The 18,602-nt window shown below is 41.5% G+C and overlaps 1 protein-coding gene across 1 annotated transcript in view; it reads right to left on the reverse strand.

Annotated features, from left to right (window-relative positions):
• The window catches only part of PLEKHG1 (pleckstrin homology and RhoGEF domain containing G1), a 247,362-nt gene that overhangs the window by 37,499 nt on the left and 191,261 nt on the right, over positions 1-18,602 (reverse strand). The window contains exons 5-7 of the mRNA XM_082249953.1: positions 13,452-13,498; positions 11,354-11,504; positions 4,344-4,475 (exon numbers count right to left, since the gene is read on the reverse strand). Coding sequence (XP_082106079.1) covers positions 4,344-4,475; positions 11,354-11,504; positions 13,452-13,498 — 330 coding nt within the window. The remainder of the gene's footprint in view (positions 1-4,343; positions 4,476-11,353; positions 11,505-13,451; positions 13,499-18,602) is intronic.

The following is an 18,602-nucleotide window of genomic DNA, read 5'->3' on the forward strand; positions in this document are numbered from 1 at the left end:
TGACTGTTGACCATGGAATATTGCGAGAGGCTGGGAAGACATAATAGTAGCTGATTAGGGAGATGAGCGAAAAAGGGACAAAAAAGTGTGAGTACCAGGGTGAAGACAGAAGGCATCAGAGATGCTCACAAAGAGAGAGATAGAAGATACAGCTGACCAAGTACTGGAAAGAGTGAGGAGGAGAGAAGGCAGGTGGAGTGGGGTTAACATGATTTGGGGGGGGGGGGGGGAGACTTTAGCATATGCAGGACAAGATACATCATCGGATATATATAGTACATCATCGGATATATATAGTAAATTGCTAACTGGGTGTAGTGCTGCTCTGTAATAACGGGCTTTTAAAAAAAACTCACACAATGAATAAATAGAATATATCATACAGGGCCGAGAATAGGGGGGACAACCAGCCCTCTTGTAGGGGGCCCGAGCACACAGGGGGGCCCACACAGAGAGGGGGATTAGTGATGGACAACAAATACAGAAATCTTCCTCCAGCACCTGAATCTGAGATGTCCCTCTCCCTGCTATCAGCTTTTATCTGCTGAGAAAGAGAGAGTCGCCCCTCACTAATCCCCCTCCCTGTGTGGGCCCCCCTCCCAGCATTGGCTCTGTTATCTCTGCTCAGGAGTTTATTTGTAACTTTGTTTCTCTCTCTCTCTGTCTCTCTGATCACTGAGCTCCAACTGCCCAGCCTGTATATTTTTCTCATCTAATCTTCATTTTTATATAACATTTTTTTTTTTTTTTTTTTTTTTAGATTTAGCAGGAATTATGCGAGTTATGTTATATTTGTGTCTGCTAATAGTGATTTTGTTGTAATTTTAGCTAAATATATCTTTAATATTTTCTTGGGAGGGTCCTGCCAGGTAGTCTGTATGGGGCCCCTGCGATTTCTAACAGCAGCCCTGATATCATATACTATAAACCATGTAAAAATTTTACATCCCCTCCCTGTGTGGGCCCCCCTCCCAGCATTGGCTCTGTTATCTCTGCTCAGGAGTTTATTTGTAACTTTGTTTCTCTCTCTCTCTGTCTCTCTGATCACTGAGCTCCAACTGCCCAGCCTGTATATTTTTCTCATCTAATCTTCATTTTTATATAACATTTATTTTTTTTTTTTTTTTAGATTTAGCAGGAATTATGCGAGTTATGTTATATTTGTGTCTGCTAATAGTGATTTTGTTGTAATTTTAGCTAAATATATCTTTAATATTTTCTTGGGAGGGTCCTGCCAGGTAGTCTGTATGGGGCCCCTGCGATTTCTAACAGCAGCCCTGATATCATATACTATAAACCATGTAAAAATTTTCATAAATAGATAAAAATAACAACACCACCCTGGTGTTAATAATACTCCCAAAATGATAAACCAATGGTGTAAACAAATCACATACAGTGAATTATAATAAATTAGAACACCCTCAGTATTATCAATCCAAATTAGTGCTCGACCAATATCCTTTTTTTTTATTGCCGATACCGATATTTTGGTCATCGCATATCGGTATTGGCTGATATTTTCGTACATTAAAAAAATATTTTTTTTTTGACAGATACTCTTGTGGAGGACCCCAAACCCCACCTCTGCACTTAAAAGCATTCAAAACGCCAAGTTTAGCTGTTTTGAATGCTGTAATTTTTTTTAATTTGGCGCAGAGTACCGAGTGGTGTCATGACATGACTTCCGGGTTTTTACATGGAGACCCGATCAGAGCCGAATGTGGCTTTGATTGGGGCTTCTCTTCGGCAACCGTGCAGGCTGGTGGGACGGGAGACCCGGGCGAGCCGCGGAAGGCAGCAGGAGGGGGGGGGGGGAGATCCCGATCCTTGTAATGACAGCCGAGCGGCTTCTCAGCCACACCAGTTGTCATTACAAGACAGCCGACCGTCAGCTTTGGACGCCGGTACTGGGGTGATGCCTCTAGCTGCAGGCATCACTCCGGTACAAGCACTTTCCCCTAAATATCGGCAATATCAGTAACCTCAGGGGCCGATTCTGATATATCGGGGAAAGTGCATATCGGCCTCCGATATATCGGCTTTGCTGATAATCGTTCGATCCCTAATCCAAATACTGTACACCTAAATTTTAAATATTGAAATAGGTGTACAAACACACGTCCATAAATGAAAGTGCTCAAAAGTCCACTTCACTCATGCAGGGCTCTCCGTCCTTATATTATAAGTGCCCAAATAATTGCGAGTCACCAGTGCTCCACCTCCATGTACCTTATGTGCTCCCATATAATTTACATCATGTAGGTCACATGAGCTTGGTGGGGGGGGGGGGGGGAATGATGACAGGTCCCTTTAAGATATCTGGCTCATGTCTCCATAGTGAAGGGTAACATTCCCAGACAAAAAGGTAATATGGCCAATGGTGCAATATTGTTAGAGAACTTTATTTATTTTTTCTTCTTTTAACAACATTGCACCGTTGGTGATATTTCTTTTTCTATGGGAGTGTTAAAAATGTATTATAATTCACTTTCCGTGACTGTTTACACGATTGGTTTAACGTTTTTGGAGTATTATTAACACTAGCGTGGTGTTATTGTCATTATCCATTTGTGAACGTTTTTTTATTCATGTGCGAGTTTTTTTTAAAGCATATGATTACAGAGGAGGGCTACACACAGTTAGTAATATATTATATCCATTTGGATGTGGGGACTCCTAGTAGGTGGTAGCAGCAGCATTAAGTAGCACTATAGGAGACAGTGTTGCTAGCCCACAAGGTTTTTGACGTTATTGGTTATACATAATTGGGAGCAGTGCACAGTGATGGGAGACCTTCAGAAAAACAGAAGGTAGAGCTTCTGAGGATTGCACAAGCTCTTCCCAAAAAATGTAATGTGGAAAGAAGAAAAAAGAGAAACCAGAGAGTATAGGTAGGGTGGCAGTAAGGACTGGCAGGGTAAGGGGGCTGCCAGATAATGTAGTGTGGGGGAGGTGCCTGAGAATATCGTGTGGTAACGGGAGATGGCAGTATACGTAGTGAATAGAGGTGCCAGAGAATGTTGAGTTGAAACTAGGCAGAGGAACCCGAAAACAGCAAATGTGTGGAATATGGGCAGAAGAAAAAGGAAGTGTAGTGTAGAGGAGGGGAATAATGGAACTAGCAGAGAATATAGTGTGAATGGTTGGGTACTGGGAGCTGCCAGAGAATGCTGTGTGAACAACAGGGGGAACAGGAGAAGAGGTGCCAAAAACGATAATGTGCTTGAGGGAGACGGGAACTAGAAGACTGTAGAGGGGGAGTTCTAAGAATGTAGCTCTGACACTGAACTAGGCATTTAGAGAATTGAGGGAGGATACCAGAGAACGTAGAGTAGACATTGTATCAAGAATAATGACAGAAAGTAGTGCAGACAAGGGAAGAAATACAACACAGTGGTGACGGGATAAAAGACGGTCTCTACCAGGGTCTGGGCCCTATAAACTGCAAAATGTGTATAGTTGGGGGGCCCATATCAGTGATGCCGTGCAATACTTGGAATGAGTCGGATTTAAAGAGGTACATGTGATTTACTGCTACATTTATTCCTGGGGAAAAATGCTACAGCAATTAAAAGGAAAATTACAATTTTTATAATTTTTATGCCACACAGAGGAAGGAATGAAATTCAGATATATATATATTATATATATATATATATCTATCTATGTTTGTGTATGATAGGATTCTATTACAGGTCGCCACCCAATGAGGCCATCTTACTAAATATTTAATTGCAACACCACTGTCCATTGTTATATTTAATTAGGTAATATGTTTCTCTCTTTCTGAGAGTGTTTTCCCATTTATTATTAGTCCTAAAGTGGAATTCCAAAAATTCAGCCACTTTGATAAATGTGCAGGCATACTATTAGTTAAGTCCAACGAGGTACATCCACCTCCTGGACTTATCCTAGTTATTTACATCCGACAGGTATATGGAGCTCCCGGAAGAGACGCTCTGAGAGGAGAGCAGCACACCCCCCTCTGCTACCCATTCACAGAAGCCTTTGCATTTTATGTGAATGAGTTCACATAATACAAGGGCTACTGTAATTGGACAGGAGGAGGGAAGGGGCAGACATAGAAGCTGTATTGACTCTGCTGCTGAAAGAGCCCGAAAGATCCAGCATTGGAACTCACGGAATTATAGCGATAGCTGTCTTCCCAGTGTGCCATAAACCTGCTAGATGTAAATAGGAAAAAGCCCAGATGGCAGCATACACCTCCCTGAACTTAACTCACAGTATGCCTGCATGTTTTATAGAGTAGCTGAATCCATGGAGTTCATCTTTAAGTCTGGAGTGTAGGGATCCACTTATACAACATTGTGAAAACAAACCTGTAGCCGGATGTCATGCTCATGTTTCCTTTTCATGTCATTGATGTGCCATGCAACTCGCTGCATTGTGTCTATGGCATCAAGTACAACATCATATCCTTCTGTATCTTTGTCGAGGTGGTTGGATATCTCCTAATTTATGAAAGAAATTATAAACTGTTGAAACAAAATCATTTTTACAATAGTAAGCATACCACTAGACTAATTGGTCTCCAAACTACAGCCTGCTACAGGATTGCATCCAGCCCTCCGTTAGGGTTAAGTCTTCCCTGCTGATGTAAGGGGGGTTAAAATGGAGACTTTGATGTAAGGGGGGACTTTGCTTTGTTTTACTAAAATTCTCTTTTGTTCTGAATCATTTCATGCGGTTTCCAAAAAGGATCCAAGTAAAAGTTATTTATTCATTTATTAATAATTGATTTATCAAACTGATTTGTTTTTTTCTAAAATATACGACATGGTCCTTCCATTGAAAACTTTGGAAACCCCTGTACTAGACTAATGTTTTATTTGTACCATTTACTAAAGCGCAGTCAGCCCTTTAATACATTGACAGCCAAAAGCGAATAATCCTCAACTACCAAATCCTATTACAAGACACACTAGAAGTCCAAAACAATTGTAGACTGTCCTTTAGTGACCTCTTAGCTTAAAAAGAAATTCCCTGTGCAAGCTTCCAGCTGGATAAATTAAAGAACCCACAGGCAGGAAATGATTGTTGACCCAATCCGGCTGAAATATATCCATGTCTACGAGCACCAGCAAACTTTCACTGACAATCAGAACCTACCCAATTCAGTGGAAACGTTTTCAACTGTGGTGGATTTTTTTAGCCGATCACAGATGTTTTATTGATGTTAAAGGACAACTGTCCTTTTTACTTCGCTGCTGCACCCAGAGACGCACACATCTTTTGAAAAAAATAAATAAATAAATCACCCCCACTAGCTCTCTTCTTCTTGCACATGGGTGCCAACACCCCATTCATTCCTATTGGAAACCACACTTATGGCTGCCTCCAGTGGTTTGCCAAAGTACAGCTTTCCCCATAGGAATGAGTGAGGCTGTAGTGCACATATCCAGAAAGAGGAGGGCACATTCAGGATTGTTTCTGCAGAAAGTCTGTAAGGCAATGGGGAGAGCAGGAAAGCAAAGATTACTGGAACCAAGGCCAAAGTAAATATAATCACCACGCGTTACAATCTATTTGAGCATTCTCCATTAGACCCAACAAGTATGTAGTGCAAAGGCCTGTCTGATTTTTTAGATATTATTTGGACAGTTTAGTAGATCTAAATTTGATTGCACAGTGATTGTATGGTATATTGTACCATGTGTGACGAGTTTTAGTCTTGGTGGGCTGCAATCAGAGAAGTGGGAGGAAATCTTTAAAGGATAGCTGAACCAGAAGGTACACAGTTCTTCTTTAGAGCGCATCCTAACCCAAAACCAAAAATTTACATATTGCAGCTTACAAGGCTCTAAATGTGGTGGTTGCATTATTTTTCTTTTTATATTCCCCTTTATATTCACCTTTTGATCAAGCCAGTAACAAACATCCGTTAGACAATACTCTTTACTTTAGTTTAACTATTGAGGAGTTGCCTTGTCACTTTAGGCCAGGGGTCTTCAAACCATGGCCCTCCAGTTGTTCAGGAACTACAATTCCCATCATGCCTAGTCATATCTGTGAATGTCAGAGTTTTCCAATGCCTCATGGGATGTGTAGTTCCACAACAGCTGGAGGTCCGTAGTTTGAGGATCCCTGCTTTAGGCTACCCCTCTGATTTGGACAAGCAGCTCACCCTTTCCTCATCTTTATTACATAGAAAGACAAGGTCTTTGAAGTTCACAGACGATAGCGCAGAAGGCACAGAATAACATTGTTTGACATTTTAATTCAGTACATAGGAAGTTACAGGCACCCAGGATTTCTGGTAACATCAACAGGATTTTTTCTGTATTCTATAGAAGAATAAATATATATAGAAAACGTTCTTCATCTGAAAAAAAACAAAACAAAAAGGGATTGCAGCCACCACATCTAAGGACTTGCAGGCTTCAATATTTTAAAATTGTTATTATTGGGTTTAGAACCTGTACCAGTAGGTCTTTCTGTGTGTCTTATTTCCATAGCCATAAACACACAAAGGAAATGGATAAACCATACATTTGTTTTAGAAAGAGCTTTCAGCAAAAATGCTCTGTTCGGTTAGACCTTGGCTACTTTTATAATTGTCCTCTACGTTTATTGTAGCATTACAATAGTCAGCCAGTTTAAGGAGTCCCATAAACACAGGAATTAAAATAGTTCACATAAATAAAACGAAATAAATTTATTTCAGACAAAGGAAGAAAGCTTTGGGCATTCCAAGATACACAAGCTGCCTCATATAAAATATTAATAAAGCCTAAGTGTAGCCAAAATAAACACAAAAATCAGCACAAGGCACATAAATTACAGTCAGTAGATGGTCCACCCTCTCCATTCATAGATCTTGTTTCATTCATAGAAGCTGTAGAACAGTCTCTATAAACAGAGGATGGAGGAGGATTTCCCCTAACAGCAGAGGCATCGGCACAAGGGACAGATCTTAGGGACCGTAAGTTATGTTTCTTGTGCTGATTTTCTGTTCTTTATTATTTTGGCTACACTTTGACTTTAAATCCTTTTCTTACAGGTGTTCAGAAGAGTGCGTTTAATATTATATTATTATTTGTAAGTAGAAGCTTACTGCAAATTTGAGAACTGTTCGCAATAGGTGAATATTGTATGTTTAAAGGATAAGTGCACATGGAACATATTCCCACACCTGCAGTTGCTCCCCGATCTGAGCCATCTTTGTAAAAACAGGTGAGGGATCTTCTCCCTTCTCGCTGTTTTTCTTTGAAAACAGAGCGGCCATGTGAGGCTCTGTCCACACAACTGCGTCATTCATTCACAGAGATCTGCGAATGAATGAACTACAAGTACCGACATCCTTTGCGGCTGTCGGGATGTAGTTCTCAATGAACTACCAGGGTGCTGTAGAGTGCTCTGGTAGTTCTTTGATTCTTCCTGTCTTTGGGAAACTGCCTGCCCATACGATGTACGGGCAGACAGCTTACACAGACAGTTTGTAGGAGTCCTGCATGGTACCCTTGATCTTCTGATCGCTGGTGCAATGCTTTCCATGCTCCCACCTGCCTTTACCTGCAAAAAGAAAAAAAAATGTGCAATTATTTTTTTTAAAAGGTGAAGTTATCTTCTTAAAAAAATTGGCAGGCAATTAGAAGAAAGAAAAATATGGAGCACAAGTTGCATCTCTTTTATCTGCTGCAAACATTTATTTTTTTACCTGGAGTTGGAGATATACACACACATACATACATAAACACACACAAAAGTGAGTACACCCCTCACATTTTTGTAAATATTTTTTTACATCTTTTCATGTGACAACACTGAAGAAATTACACTTTGCTACAATGTAAAGTAGTGAGTGTACAGCTTGTATAGCAGTGTGAATTTGTTGTCCCCTCAAAATAATTCAACACACAGCCATTAATGTCTAAACCGCTGGCAGCAAAAGTAAATACACACCCAAGTTAAAATGTCCAAATTGGGCCCAAAGTATCAATATTTTGTGTGGCCACCATTATTTTCCAGCATTGCCTTACCCCTCTTGGGCATGGAGTTCACCAGAGCTTCACAGGTTGCCACTGGAGTCCTCTTCTACTCCTCCATGGCTTCTTCACAGAGCTGGTGGCTGTTAGAGACCTTGTACTCCTCTACCTTCCATTTTGGGATGCCCCATAGATGCTCAATAGGGTTTAGGTTTGGAGACATGCTTGGCTAGTCCATCACCTTTAACCTCAGCTTCTTTAGAAAGCCAATGGTCGTCTTGGAGGTGTGTTTGGGGTCATTATGTCGGAATACTGCCCTGCGGCCCAGTCTTCGAAGGGGGGGGGGGGCATGCTCTGCTTCAGTATGTCACAGTACATATTGGCATTCATGGTTCCCTCAATGAACTGTAGCTTCCCAGTGCTGGCAGCACTAATGCTGCCCCAGTCCATGACACTCTCACCACCATGCTTGACTGTAGGCAAGACACACTTGTCTTTGTACTCCTCACCTGGTTCCCGCAACACACGCTTTACACCATCTGAATCAAATACGTTTATCTTGGTTTCATCAGACCACAGGACATGGTTCCAGTAATCCATGTCCTTAATCTGCTTGTCTTCAGCAAACTGTTTGCGGAATTTCTTGTGCATCATCTTTAGAAGAGGTTTCCTTCTGGAACGACAGCCATGCAGACCAATTTGATGCAGTGTGCGGCAAAAAGTCTGAGCACTGACAGGCTGACCCCCCACCCCTTCAACCTCTGCAACAATGCTGGCAGCACTCAGATGTCTATTTCCCAAAGACAACCTCTGGATATGACGCTGAGCATGTGCACTCAACTTCTTAGGTTGGCCATGGCAAGGCCTGTTCTGAGTGGAACCTGTCCTGTTAAACCGCTGTATGGTCTTGGCCCCCATGCTGCAGCTCAGTTTCAGGGTCTTGGCAATCCTCTTATAGCCTAGGCCATCTTTATGTAGAGCAACAATTATTTTTTTTTCAGATCCTCAGGGAGTTCTTTGCCATGAGGTGCCATGTTGAACTTTCAATGACCAGTATGAGAGAGTGAGAGCGATAACACCAAATTGAACACACCTGCTCCCCATTCATACCTGAGACCTTGCAACACTAATGGTTCACATTACATCGGGGAGAGAAAATAGCTAATTGGGACCAATTTGGACATTTTCACTTAGGGGTGTACTCCCTTTTTTTGCCAGCAGTTTAGACATTAATGGCTGTGTGTTGAGTTATTTTGAGGGGACAGCAAATTTACACTGTTATACAAGCTGTACACTCACTACTTTACATTGTAGCAAAGTGTAATTTCTTCAGTGTTGTCACATGAAAAGATAGAATAAAATATTTACAAAAATGTGAGGGGTATACTCACTGTACACACACACTGTATATAATTAGTCCATGGAGTTACAACAAAAAGCAGTTTAGATGTTCATTTGAATGATGACACTATTACAAACTCCACTCCTTGTGTCATGTGATTATTTTAGTAAAAACAAAAAAACGGTAGAACGTGCTATTGGAGGCAGCATGAAAATAACTCTTTGACTGTACAAACCACCACCAAACAAGAGAATCGATATATAGTTGTTAGATTCTTCATCACATCCCCTGCACCCCTCATCCTACATTACTCTTACTGAAGCAAACAATATCCACAGATAACCAGCACAGATAAAACAAAAAAAAATATAACTTTTAAACTTTGTGTGCCCTTATCTCTTTCCATACATTATGGTGAATGTATTATGTGAGAAACCCCTTGACTGATCTACCAAGTTATAACCGCCAGCCTAAACTGCTAATCAGAGATGTAACCTCTGTTTCTTTACATAAGATCGCAAATGAATGCCTAACTATCTAGTTTAAAAATGTGGAGGGTTTTAAGTGAGGGTATGTCCTGGGTCATCCTCCCCCCCCCCCTTTTCTTTCACACTTTCCTCTCTATCCTGTAGGGTCTCTGCTTCCATTTTTCGTTGGGATGCACAATTAAGCTCCCGTGAGAATCTTACCACCTACCTGCCTAACACACCCGCCTCTCAATTTTTACTGTGAGTGGAGTGATGTTGGTCAGTAAGTGTCTTAGCCGGCTTTCTGGACGTGGCAATTGTCTCATCTTAGGTGTCATCCTCGTGGGAATGTATACCAGGTTTATCTTTTGTGGAACTACCGTATTTTCCGGCGTATAAGACGACTGGGTGTATAAGACATAGGTTTTGGGCTATACTCGCCGTATAAGACTACCCCACTTCCGAAGCAAGGCAACACCATTGAAAAACATCAGATTTCTCATAGATCTCCAAGGTATCCCAAGTACTGTAATACATGTAATCTCTTATAATATCTCCAAGGTACCCTAAGTATAAGTATTACCAGTAGATGTAATCTCAAGACGTGTGGGAATCCTGTACCGGTATACCGTATGTACCGTAGCTTCGGCTACATACAGCATACCGCGCTGAGCCAATCACAGTGAGCGATGTATTCTATTATTAAATGAAAAGCCTGCTCGGATTGGCAGAGTCAGAGAGGTGGGCTCATGTTACTCCGCCAATCCGAGCAGGCTTTGCATTCAATAATAGAATACATCACTCTCCGTGATTGGCTCAGAACGGTACACTGTATGTAGCTGAAACTACGGTACATACGGTATACCGGTACAGGATTCCCACACAGCCAGCGTCTTGAGTGATTACATCTACCGGTAATACTTAGGTTACCTTTGAGATATTATACTCGGCGTATAAGATGACCCCCCATTTTTGGGGGATTTTTTTGAGGTTCAAAAGTAGTCTTATACGCCAGAAAATACAGTATATATTTCCCTTGTGTAGCTGATCTGACCAAGTCTAGTTTCAGGCCTTGGCGAGTTTTCGCTTTATACATTTTCCTAAAGAGTGTACACCAGGTTTGCCATTTTTTCATGTGCAATTGACAAACCTGTCTTCTTCTGTGTTGTTAACCTTGAAAACTTTTAAATAAAGAGTAAAAAAAATGTGGAATTATGCAGATTATGCGAGACTACATGCATCTTGGGTCTTTTGTCATTTTTAGCCTTGTTCTAGACTTGTTAAATTGGCTTTGATACTTTTTGGCTATGTTTGTACATAAATGACAAAAGTCTGAAACCAAAAATAGTCAGTTGTTTTATGTGACTGAAGGCAATTACAATTTCTTACTTATTAGCATTAATAATAAGTAAACAATGACTTGTCTTAGATCATTAAACCATAATCTAAAGTTCTCAAGATCGTGACTTTTCCTGCCGGCTACACCTAGTAATTGATCTTCAGCCAACTTGTGCATTCTTCCGTTCCTTTATGCACCTTTTGGCACACACATTTGGGCTGTCAATTCAGCTAGTGTCTATGCTCTGAACACTTACATGCAGCAGCAAGTGGTACTTAAGGATCCTCTGAACAGGTTTCAAAAGGTAGGACCCTAGTGGAAGGGAGTGTTGGAGGACCTCCTGTCTTTCTCTGAAGAACTTTGCAAGGATCTTGTTTCTCATGCATTCTGTTAATACAGCCACAGACCTGCAAATATAGCACAGACTATTAATACACATCTCCTTATAATGCCAATAAACACTAAAAATAGGTATTCTCTCATATAAAGATTTTCTATAGCACCCTCTACCCAAAACAGTATAAACATAATACTTACCTTTGCAGCCTTTTTTTATTAAGGGTTTTGTGTTTCCCTTACCTAGTTACCTTCACTAATTTGGTCTAAAGGCTCATGCACATGGCTGAAGCTGGCTATACAATATGCATTCTGGTGTACTCCCCCACGAGGCAACCCAAAGGTGCTGTGTATTGTCCGCCAAATGTGAAAGGGGGATTAATTATTGCTGTGTAGCAAAGCATCATGGCCGTGCCAAGAGTACAACCCTGTTTGACTGCCTTTGCAGCTTAAGGGGGGGCTAGTGGGCAGTAAAATTGCAGCTCAGCCGCTCATTTTTACTGTCCCCCACTACCCCTACCCCCAACCTCTTTGTAATAGCCTGGCCACAGGAAGAATACAGTACATGGGCAAATGTATGCCCCTATGCATTCTCCACTGCATGTACACCCAGAAGAGAATGCTATTTTTTTTTTGAAAACTTGGATTTGGAAGGTTAAAATTACACCTTCATTTTGGAAGGCAAACCAACATATTTTTACAACAAGCAAATATTGCATATATATGACGTCATCAGTGTACAGCTTCTACATTGCTGTTTAGTTACAAAGAGGAGGTCGATTGGTGACCACACGGTACTACAAAACTGATGTAAAGAAAAGTAAGGTCACTGATTTGGCTAGGATTTTCAGTTGTAAAATTTTAGTTGCACCACCCATACTAGTTTAACATTTAAGATATCAAAGATAAATGTAAGGAGTCAGCACTAAAAAAAAAAAAAAAATAATAAATAGAACGCTGCTAGCAATAGGTAGGCATAGAGAAAGCTATCACAAAAGTAACAATAATAAAAGGTGCAGTGCTTTAACAACAAGCAACAGCAAATTAAAACATCCACTATAAATCATGTGCATAAGAATCACGTAAAAACAATAAAAAATGGTGGCCATCAGGGACCTGATGTGAATGTACAATGTATATGTAAAGCGCTGCGTAACTTACGCCGCTATACAAGTACCTGAAATAAATAAAAAAGAAATAAATAAATCTGGGTAAGAGCCGGTTCACATAGCAGCGACCCGACTTGCCGGGGCGACCTGTGAGGTCACGGTGCACAGCGCGCACCGCGACCACGGAGCGGCATGCACAGACTTCATATCATTGAAGTCAATGCAGGTCGCTCCAGGTCACCTTAAAGTAGTACAGGACCCTTTTTCTAAGTCGGAGCGACTTGTGTCGCTCCTATTAGAACGGGTCCTGTGCTAATCTATGGCAGGTGACTTGTCAGGCGACCTGGTCGCCTGACAAGTCGCCCCAGTGTGAACCGGGTCTAAGAGAAATGCCATATATGTTTTTACTACTCGGCATCTGGGTGTTTTTTTTTTATCATTTGTATGTGATTCTTATGCACCAGTAATACATTACTACACTATATCTGACCTGTTTTGGTATTTGGCTCCTTGACCGAGAGCTCCTTTTTCCATTTAGTGGTGTTGTGGGCTTTTCCAAATCTCCCCCAGTGGTGGTCTGCTGCTGCTACAAACAGAGGAGCTGGATGTTCATAGAGTGGAAGCAGAGATTGTGAATTCCCAATGTGTGACTTACTGCATTAGCAGCTAGTGAGCTGGCGAGTATGGTCTCACCCTCAGTTACACGTGGTGGCCCCCTTTTTTTTCGGACGGTAAAAGCAATATACGGACGTTGGACTTTTTAGCTTCTTTATGCATTTTTTGTGTGTGATTTTCACTTTCACTTTTTATGCACATGGTTTATAGTGGATGTTGTAATTTGCTGTTGATATATTAAGGCGCTGCACCTTTAATATTATTTTCTAAGATAGCATTATTAAGTGATCTTACCTTGGGTAATTTGTGCAATACTGTGTGTAAATATGAAATTCTTCACTCTGGAGAAAAGAAAAAACAGATTAATCTATTATACAGTAATTAGCAGTATAAAAAAAAATTCCTAGCAAAAATAAAGTGACAGTTATGTTTGTCATTTTGCATTCTCTATCATACTCTTCCAGTGATCATTAAGGAATTGTTGTCAGTTTACGCTATTAAACTTGTACATTCTGTGTCTGGGTTGTTAAACTACTAAATCCAAACTTTTTTGCTAGATGCAGGTTATGTGAAAAGAAAGGGGGTTCTTGTATCTTAAAATCGTTCTAACCACTGCTTCCCAGTCCTCATTACCCACCATGACAACCTTTATACTACTCAAATGTTATCTGTTCTAGGTTACCAAGAGAGTCAATTATCTGAACATCTAGTAACTCTCCAGCTCTGGCCAGTGGTATAAGATATGTAGCTTCAGGTGGAAGTCTGCAGTGGAGGTTAAGAGAAAGTAGACTCCACTGACTGTCTCAGCAAATGGCGATTATCATCCTGCACAGATGCGGCTCTAGGCTTTGTGGGGCCTTAGGCAAAATTTAGACATGAGGCCCCACTGAAGCCCTTTGCAGGGGTTAAGGAAGAATCCCAAGGCAGAGCATCTTATTACTGCTGCTACTTGCGTGGGTGGGATGTGTACTGTGCCAATCAAATGGAATGAATAGGAGAGGAGGGTCACCAGGGATTGGGGCAGTACACATCCCACCCACACAAGCAGCAGCAGTATCAAGACGCCTCAGGGTTCTTTCTTAGAAAAACGGGGATGGGACTGGGAACCATGGGTTCGTGGAAAAGGAGAAGGGGTAAAAATGGGGGAGTGGGTAGGAGATGAGGCATAGGTAGAGGAGAACTGGAGTGAAACTGGGGAATCCTGGTCTGTATAGGGTTAAACAAAAGAGGAGGGGAGGAGGTTGGGAGAAGGCAAATAGATGGGTGTCAAGGGGACTGGAGGGGGATGGGGAATATTGTCAGCTGGTGAGGGGGAGGGGGAAAGAAAGAAAGAGAAAAGAAGCTGGGGGATGCTGGTCTGTATAGGGTTAAACAAATGGGGGGGGGGGGTTGGAAGAAGGGATGGAGAAAGAAAAAAGGAAAGAAAGAAAAGGGATGGAGAAGAATGAAAGGGTTAGGAAAGGGATGGAGGAAGGAAGGAAGGGCAGCCCGCACATCAGAGTAGTCACTGGGAGGCAAGAGAGACAAGGGAGGGGCTGGATGGATGGATCAATATTTCCTCTTCTGGCAGCTGGGCTTTAAACTTCTGGCTGCTGGGCGGGGCAAGCACAGGAGGAGAGGGCTGGAGGAGGAGGAGCAGAAGGAACTATTAGCGCTGGCTCTGCTGAGCGGCTCTATCTTGCTGTGTTCCGGAGCTGTCAGTGAGCTCCCATCCCTCTGGTAAATTGGTCCTGATCGCAGCCCTCAATCAAAGCAGATTGTACAACTGGTGGCTGGGGATCCTTGCTGCCAGGCTCAGAGGCAGCCCTTTAACTAGGCAAATTAGGCGGCTGCGAGGCCCCTGTGAGTGCGGGGCCTTAGGCGACCGCCTAATTTGCCTAATTAAAGAGCCACCTCTGATCTTGCAATGCTATGGTGCCATCAGGAATCTTCGAGTAGAGGTAAGGTGAGGTGTGGGAGGCAGGCATTTGATAAAATACTGCATTGTCCATGCATCATGTCAACAGCCTACATGCTATCAGGGCACTGCCACAACTGCCTACTTGTTGTCTGTGCATTATCACAAGTGCCCTTTGCTTCCTGTGTATTGCTGGTTACGCTTCTCAAATTTTCAAAACTGACTATTTGTTGTCTATGTATTGTCAAAATAGCTCAGTTTTGCCCTCAATGACAGAATTACCTTAATCTAAGGGCTTACATGGTTACAGAAGTTCCTAGGCACACTTATTTGTTCTGCTGCAACACTGCTGAGCAGTACTACACAGTCAGATCATGAACTTGTCCACAAATGTACAGTCCTTTCTTTTTCTCTGACTCTTTGTCATCTGCATCCCCATCATTACCAACCCTACACACTCCTTTACTCCTTACAAGAACACTGCCCTAAGCCTCTACAAGAGGGTGCAGGAGCCCACAGGAGGAGGCACCGCCCATTTCCTAGGGAGAGCCTCATGCTCCCCACAAGTGCAACTAATGTTAGCTAACTGTCAAGCAAGTTTGTACTCCCACACTCATAAATCCTCTTTACCACTTACAATAGGAAATTTACTACCATGCCTCATGCTATGAAAAATGCTATTTATAAGAATAAAAAATGTGAAGTATTCTATGACTTTTAAGATTTTTTTTAATGCCAATCCTGCATTTTTGAACACTACTTAGTGTTGAACTAATAGGCCAAAAAGTGTTGTAACTGCAGTCCAAAAAACAAAAAAGGTAAGAAATCCATTAGCATATTAAGACAATCAATGGCTGGGTGATCGCATTTTACAGTACTATAAACTGTCTGACCATGCTAATGCAGTGTACTGTGATGTCCAGTAAGTTGTCTTGGATGCTGACCTCAATCAAAAAATTGATTGAGGTCAGCAACCAAGACAACTGACTGGACAGATGTCAGAAATAATTGATTGGTAACCTCAATTGATTATTTCTGTCTTAAGAGTGTCAATAAAGGCAAGAGTGGATTTTTTTCTAAACAATAAGGTTAAAAATGTGCAGAAATCCAAGATTTGTGGGGAAAAAAGTTAAATTAATTATTGCACACATAAAGCAGTCTTGGCCTTCAAGACTCTGCTCTCTCCTCCTACGTATCACAGCACTCCTTCAATGTTAGCAATAAATCTGTCTCCTCCTCTCCACGTCCTCTTTCTGTAGGGGTCCCCCAAGGTTCTGTCCTCAGTCCCCTCCTCTTCTCCATCTACACCTCCTCCCTTGGTCGCCTAATTTACATGGCTTCCAGTACCATCTCTCGCTCTACTCCTCACCTAACTCCTTCAGTCTTCTATCGCATTACTAACCAAAATATCAGCATGGATGTCATACCACTTCATCAAATTCAGTCTAAAACTGAGCTCATAATGTATACATGAGGATGTAATTAAAGTACACATCTGACAAATGCAGATAAGCAGTTTCATTTTAGCTTAAAAAAAAAAAAAGACTAAAAATAAGGACAGCAAATCATGCAGAATGACAATAGAAATATATATTTAGTTGTCCTACATTTCACCATACACAATTCATAGCCTTCAAACAGCTTAAAAACCAAACAATGAATGACAGATTCAATCTAAACCCATCAGACATGGATTTCATTTGTATTTTATTATCGCATGTTGAGCAATCAAAAGCCTTTTTTCGTGCTCTGGTGAAACAGAAAAGACCCACTCTGAAAATGTTTTGCATTTTTAGATTTAAAATATAGTAAATTATCATACTTCAACATAAACTGGAGGGCTGGTCTTATACTATATATAGCAATCAGTCTGCCTATTCCTTTTTCTTTTCATATGCAGGTAGAACAATCCTAAACTATCCATTGGCATTAAAGAGTGGTTGCCCATGGACCCAACTGTCCTCAGATGATACTCTCACTGGAACATTGCAGAGGGCTCTATAAAGCTTAGTTCAATTGATCTTCCGAGGAGAGAATGGGACAGAGAAGGAAGATGAAAGCTGCTAGTACTGGCTCAATGGGTAAGAGGGGAAAGTGGGCAATCAAACTCCTCTGATCACCGTTTCCTCCATTTGAAAGATCTAATGGTTTGACACATGCAACAACTATGGATCTGAGCCCTCACTTGACAATAGAAAAGTACAAAATTATTATGGAAAAAAAAAAGAAAAATACAAAATTAACATAAAAATGTGCCTTCTTCAAACCTTTACAATGTATAATTTTCTTAAACTAGACAACCAGGTATTCTCCAGTCATTCATATTCAATTCAGTAATACAAACCAAGCCAATTATATTCAAATTATAACAACAATGGTTTATTGACAGGTTTAGTTATCCAGCCGATTCAAACCAGTTCTCCAAACTGGCAATTAAAAAATGAAAATGTAAAAGTTTGTGAGGAATTTAGTACTTCTTACAGACACATAACATGTTTGTAAATACAAAGCTAGTAAAACAAATAAAAACACACATTGACAGTCCATTCAGACTGGCGCGACAGGATTTTGTGGGGCGACCTGTGAAGTCGCTGTACACGCTGTGCACCGCGACCTCGGCGCGACGTGCGCGGACTTCATATAATTGAAGTCAATGCAAGTCACCTCCAGGTTGCCCCAAAGTAGTACAGGACCCTTTTTCTAAGTCGGAGCGACTTGTGTCGCTCCTATTAGAACGGGTCCTGTACTATTCAATGGCGAGCGACCGACCGCGACTTGTCAGGCGACCAAGTCGCCTGACAAGTCACGCTAGTGTGAATGGACCCTGAACCATCACTAAGGATTTTGCCTAATTTTCCATCATTAAAATTCCCTGTAATTATCTTTTACCAGGGCTTTTTATGATCGGATCACATGGTGACTTGCGTCCCATCTTCGCCCCGCAGCTTGATGAACTGGGGGCAGAAAGTACAGAAGATGCTTGAGAGCCATTGTCAATCACAATGGTGGTGGCTAGGCTATGGGGGGGGAGGAGCTTCTGTTATTTCAACATTCTAACCTATCCTGTTAAGGGCCATACACACTATAAGATTTTCTAAAGACTTTTTCCTTCAGATTTACTTTTCTATGTAGTGCAAGGGCCTGCCAGATTGCATGCAAATTGAAAGTGTTTAGGTTTGACCTCATATTATATGGTTTTGGTAAGTCTAAAGGAAAAAGTCTTCAGAAAATCGTATAGTGTGTATGGCCCATTAGGCTCCAAGCTGCCTACATCACCAGCACTGCCTGATGGGGTGGGTTCGAGAGAGCGTTTGATTGACAGTAGATCCTTGCAGCAGGGAAGAGGTCTGTCATCGCTTAGGCTGTTTAAAAATCACAGAAAGTCGTAGATACCAAGGAGCATGCACACAAGCGGTGGCAATGCTGCAGAGGGTAGGTGAGCCCACAGATTGTTGCCACTGACAAAAAGCAAGAGGCAGTCACTGGCAGGATCACCTGGTATTTTCATATAAACCAAACGTATTTTAAATAAGATTAAACCAAACGTA

Source organism: Pelophylax lessonae (assembly GCF_965119305.1).
Source record: "Pelophylax lessonae genome assembly, chromosome: 3".
Classification (NCBI taxonomy): Eukaryota; Metazoa; Chordata; class Amphibia; order Anura; family Ranidae; genus Pelophylax; species Pelophylax lessonae.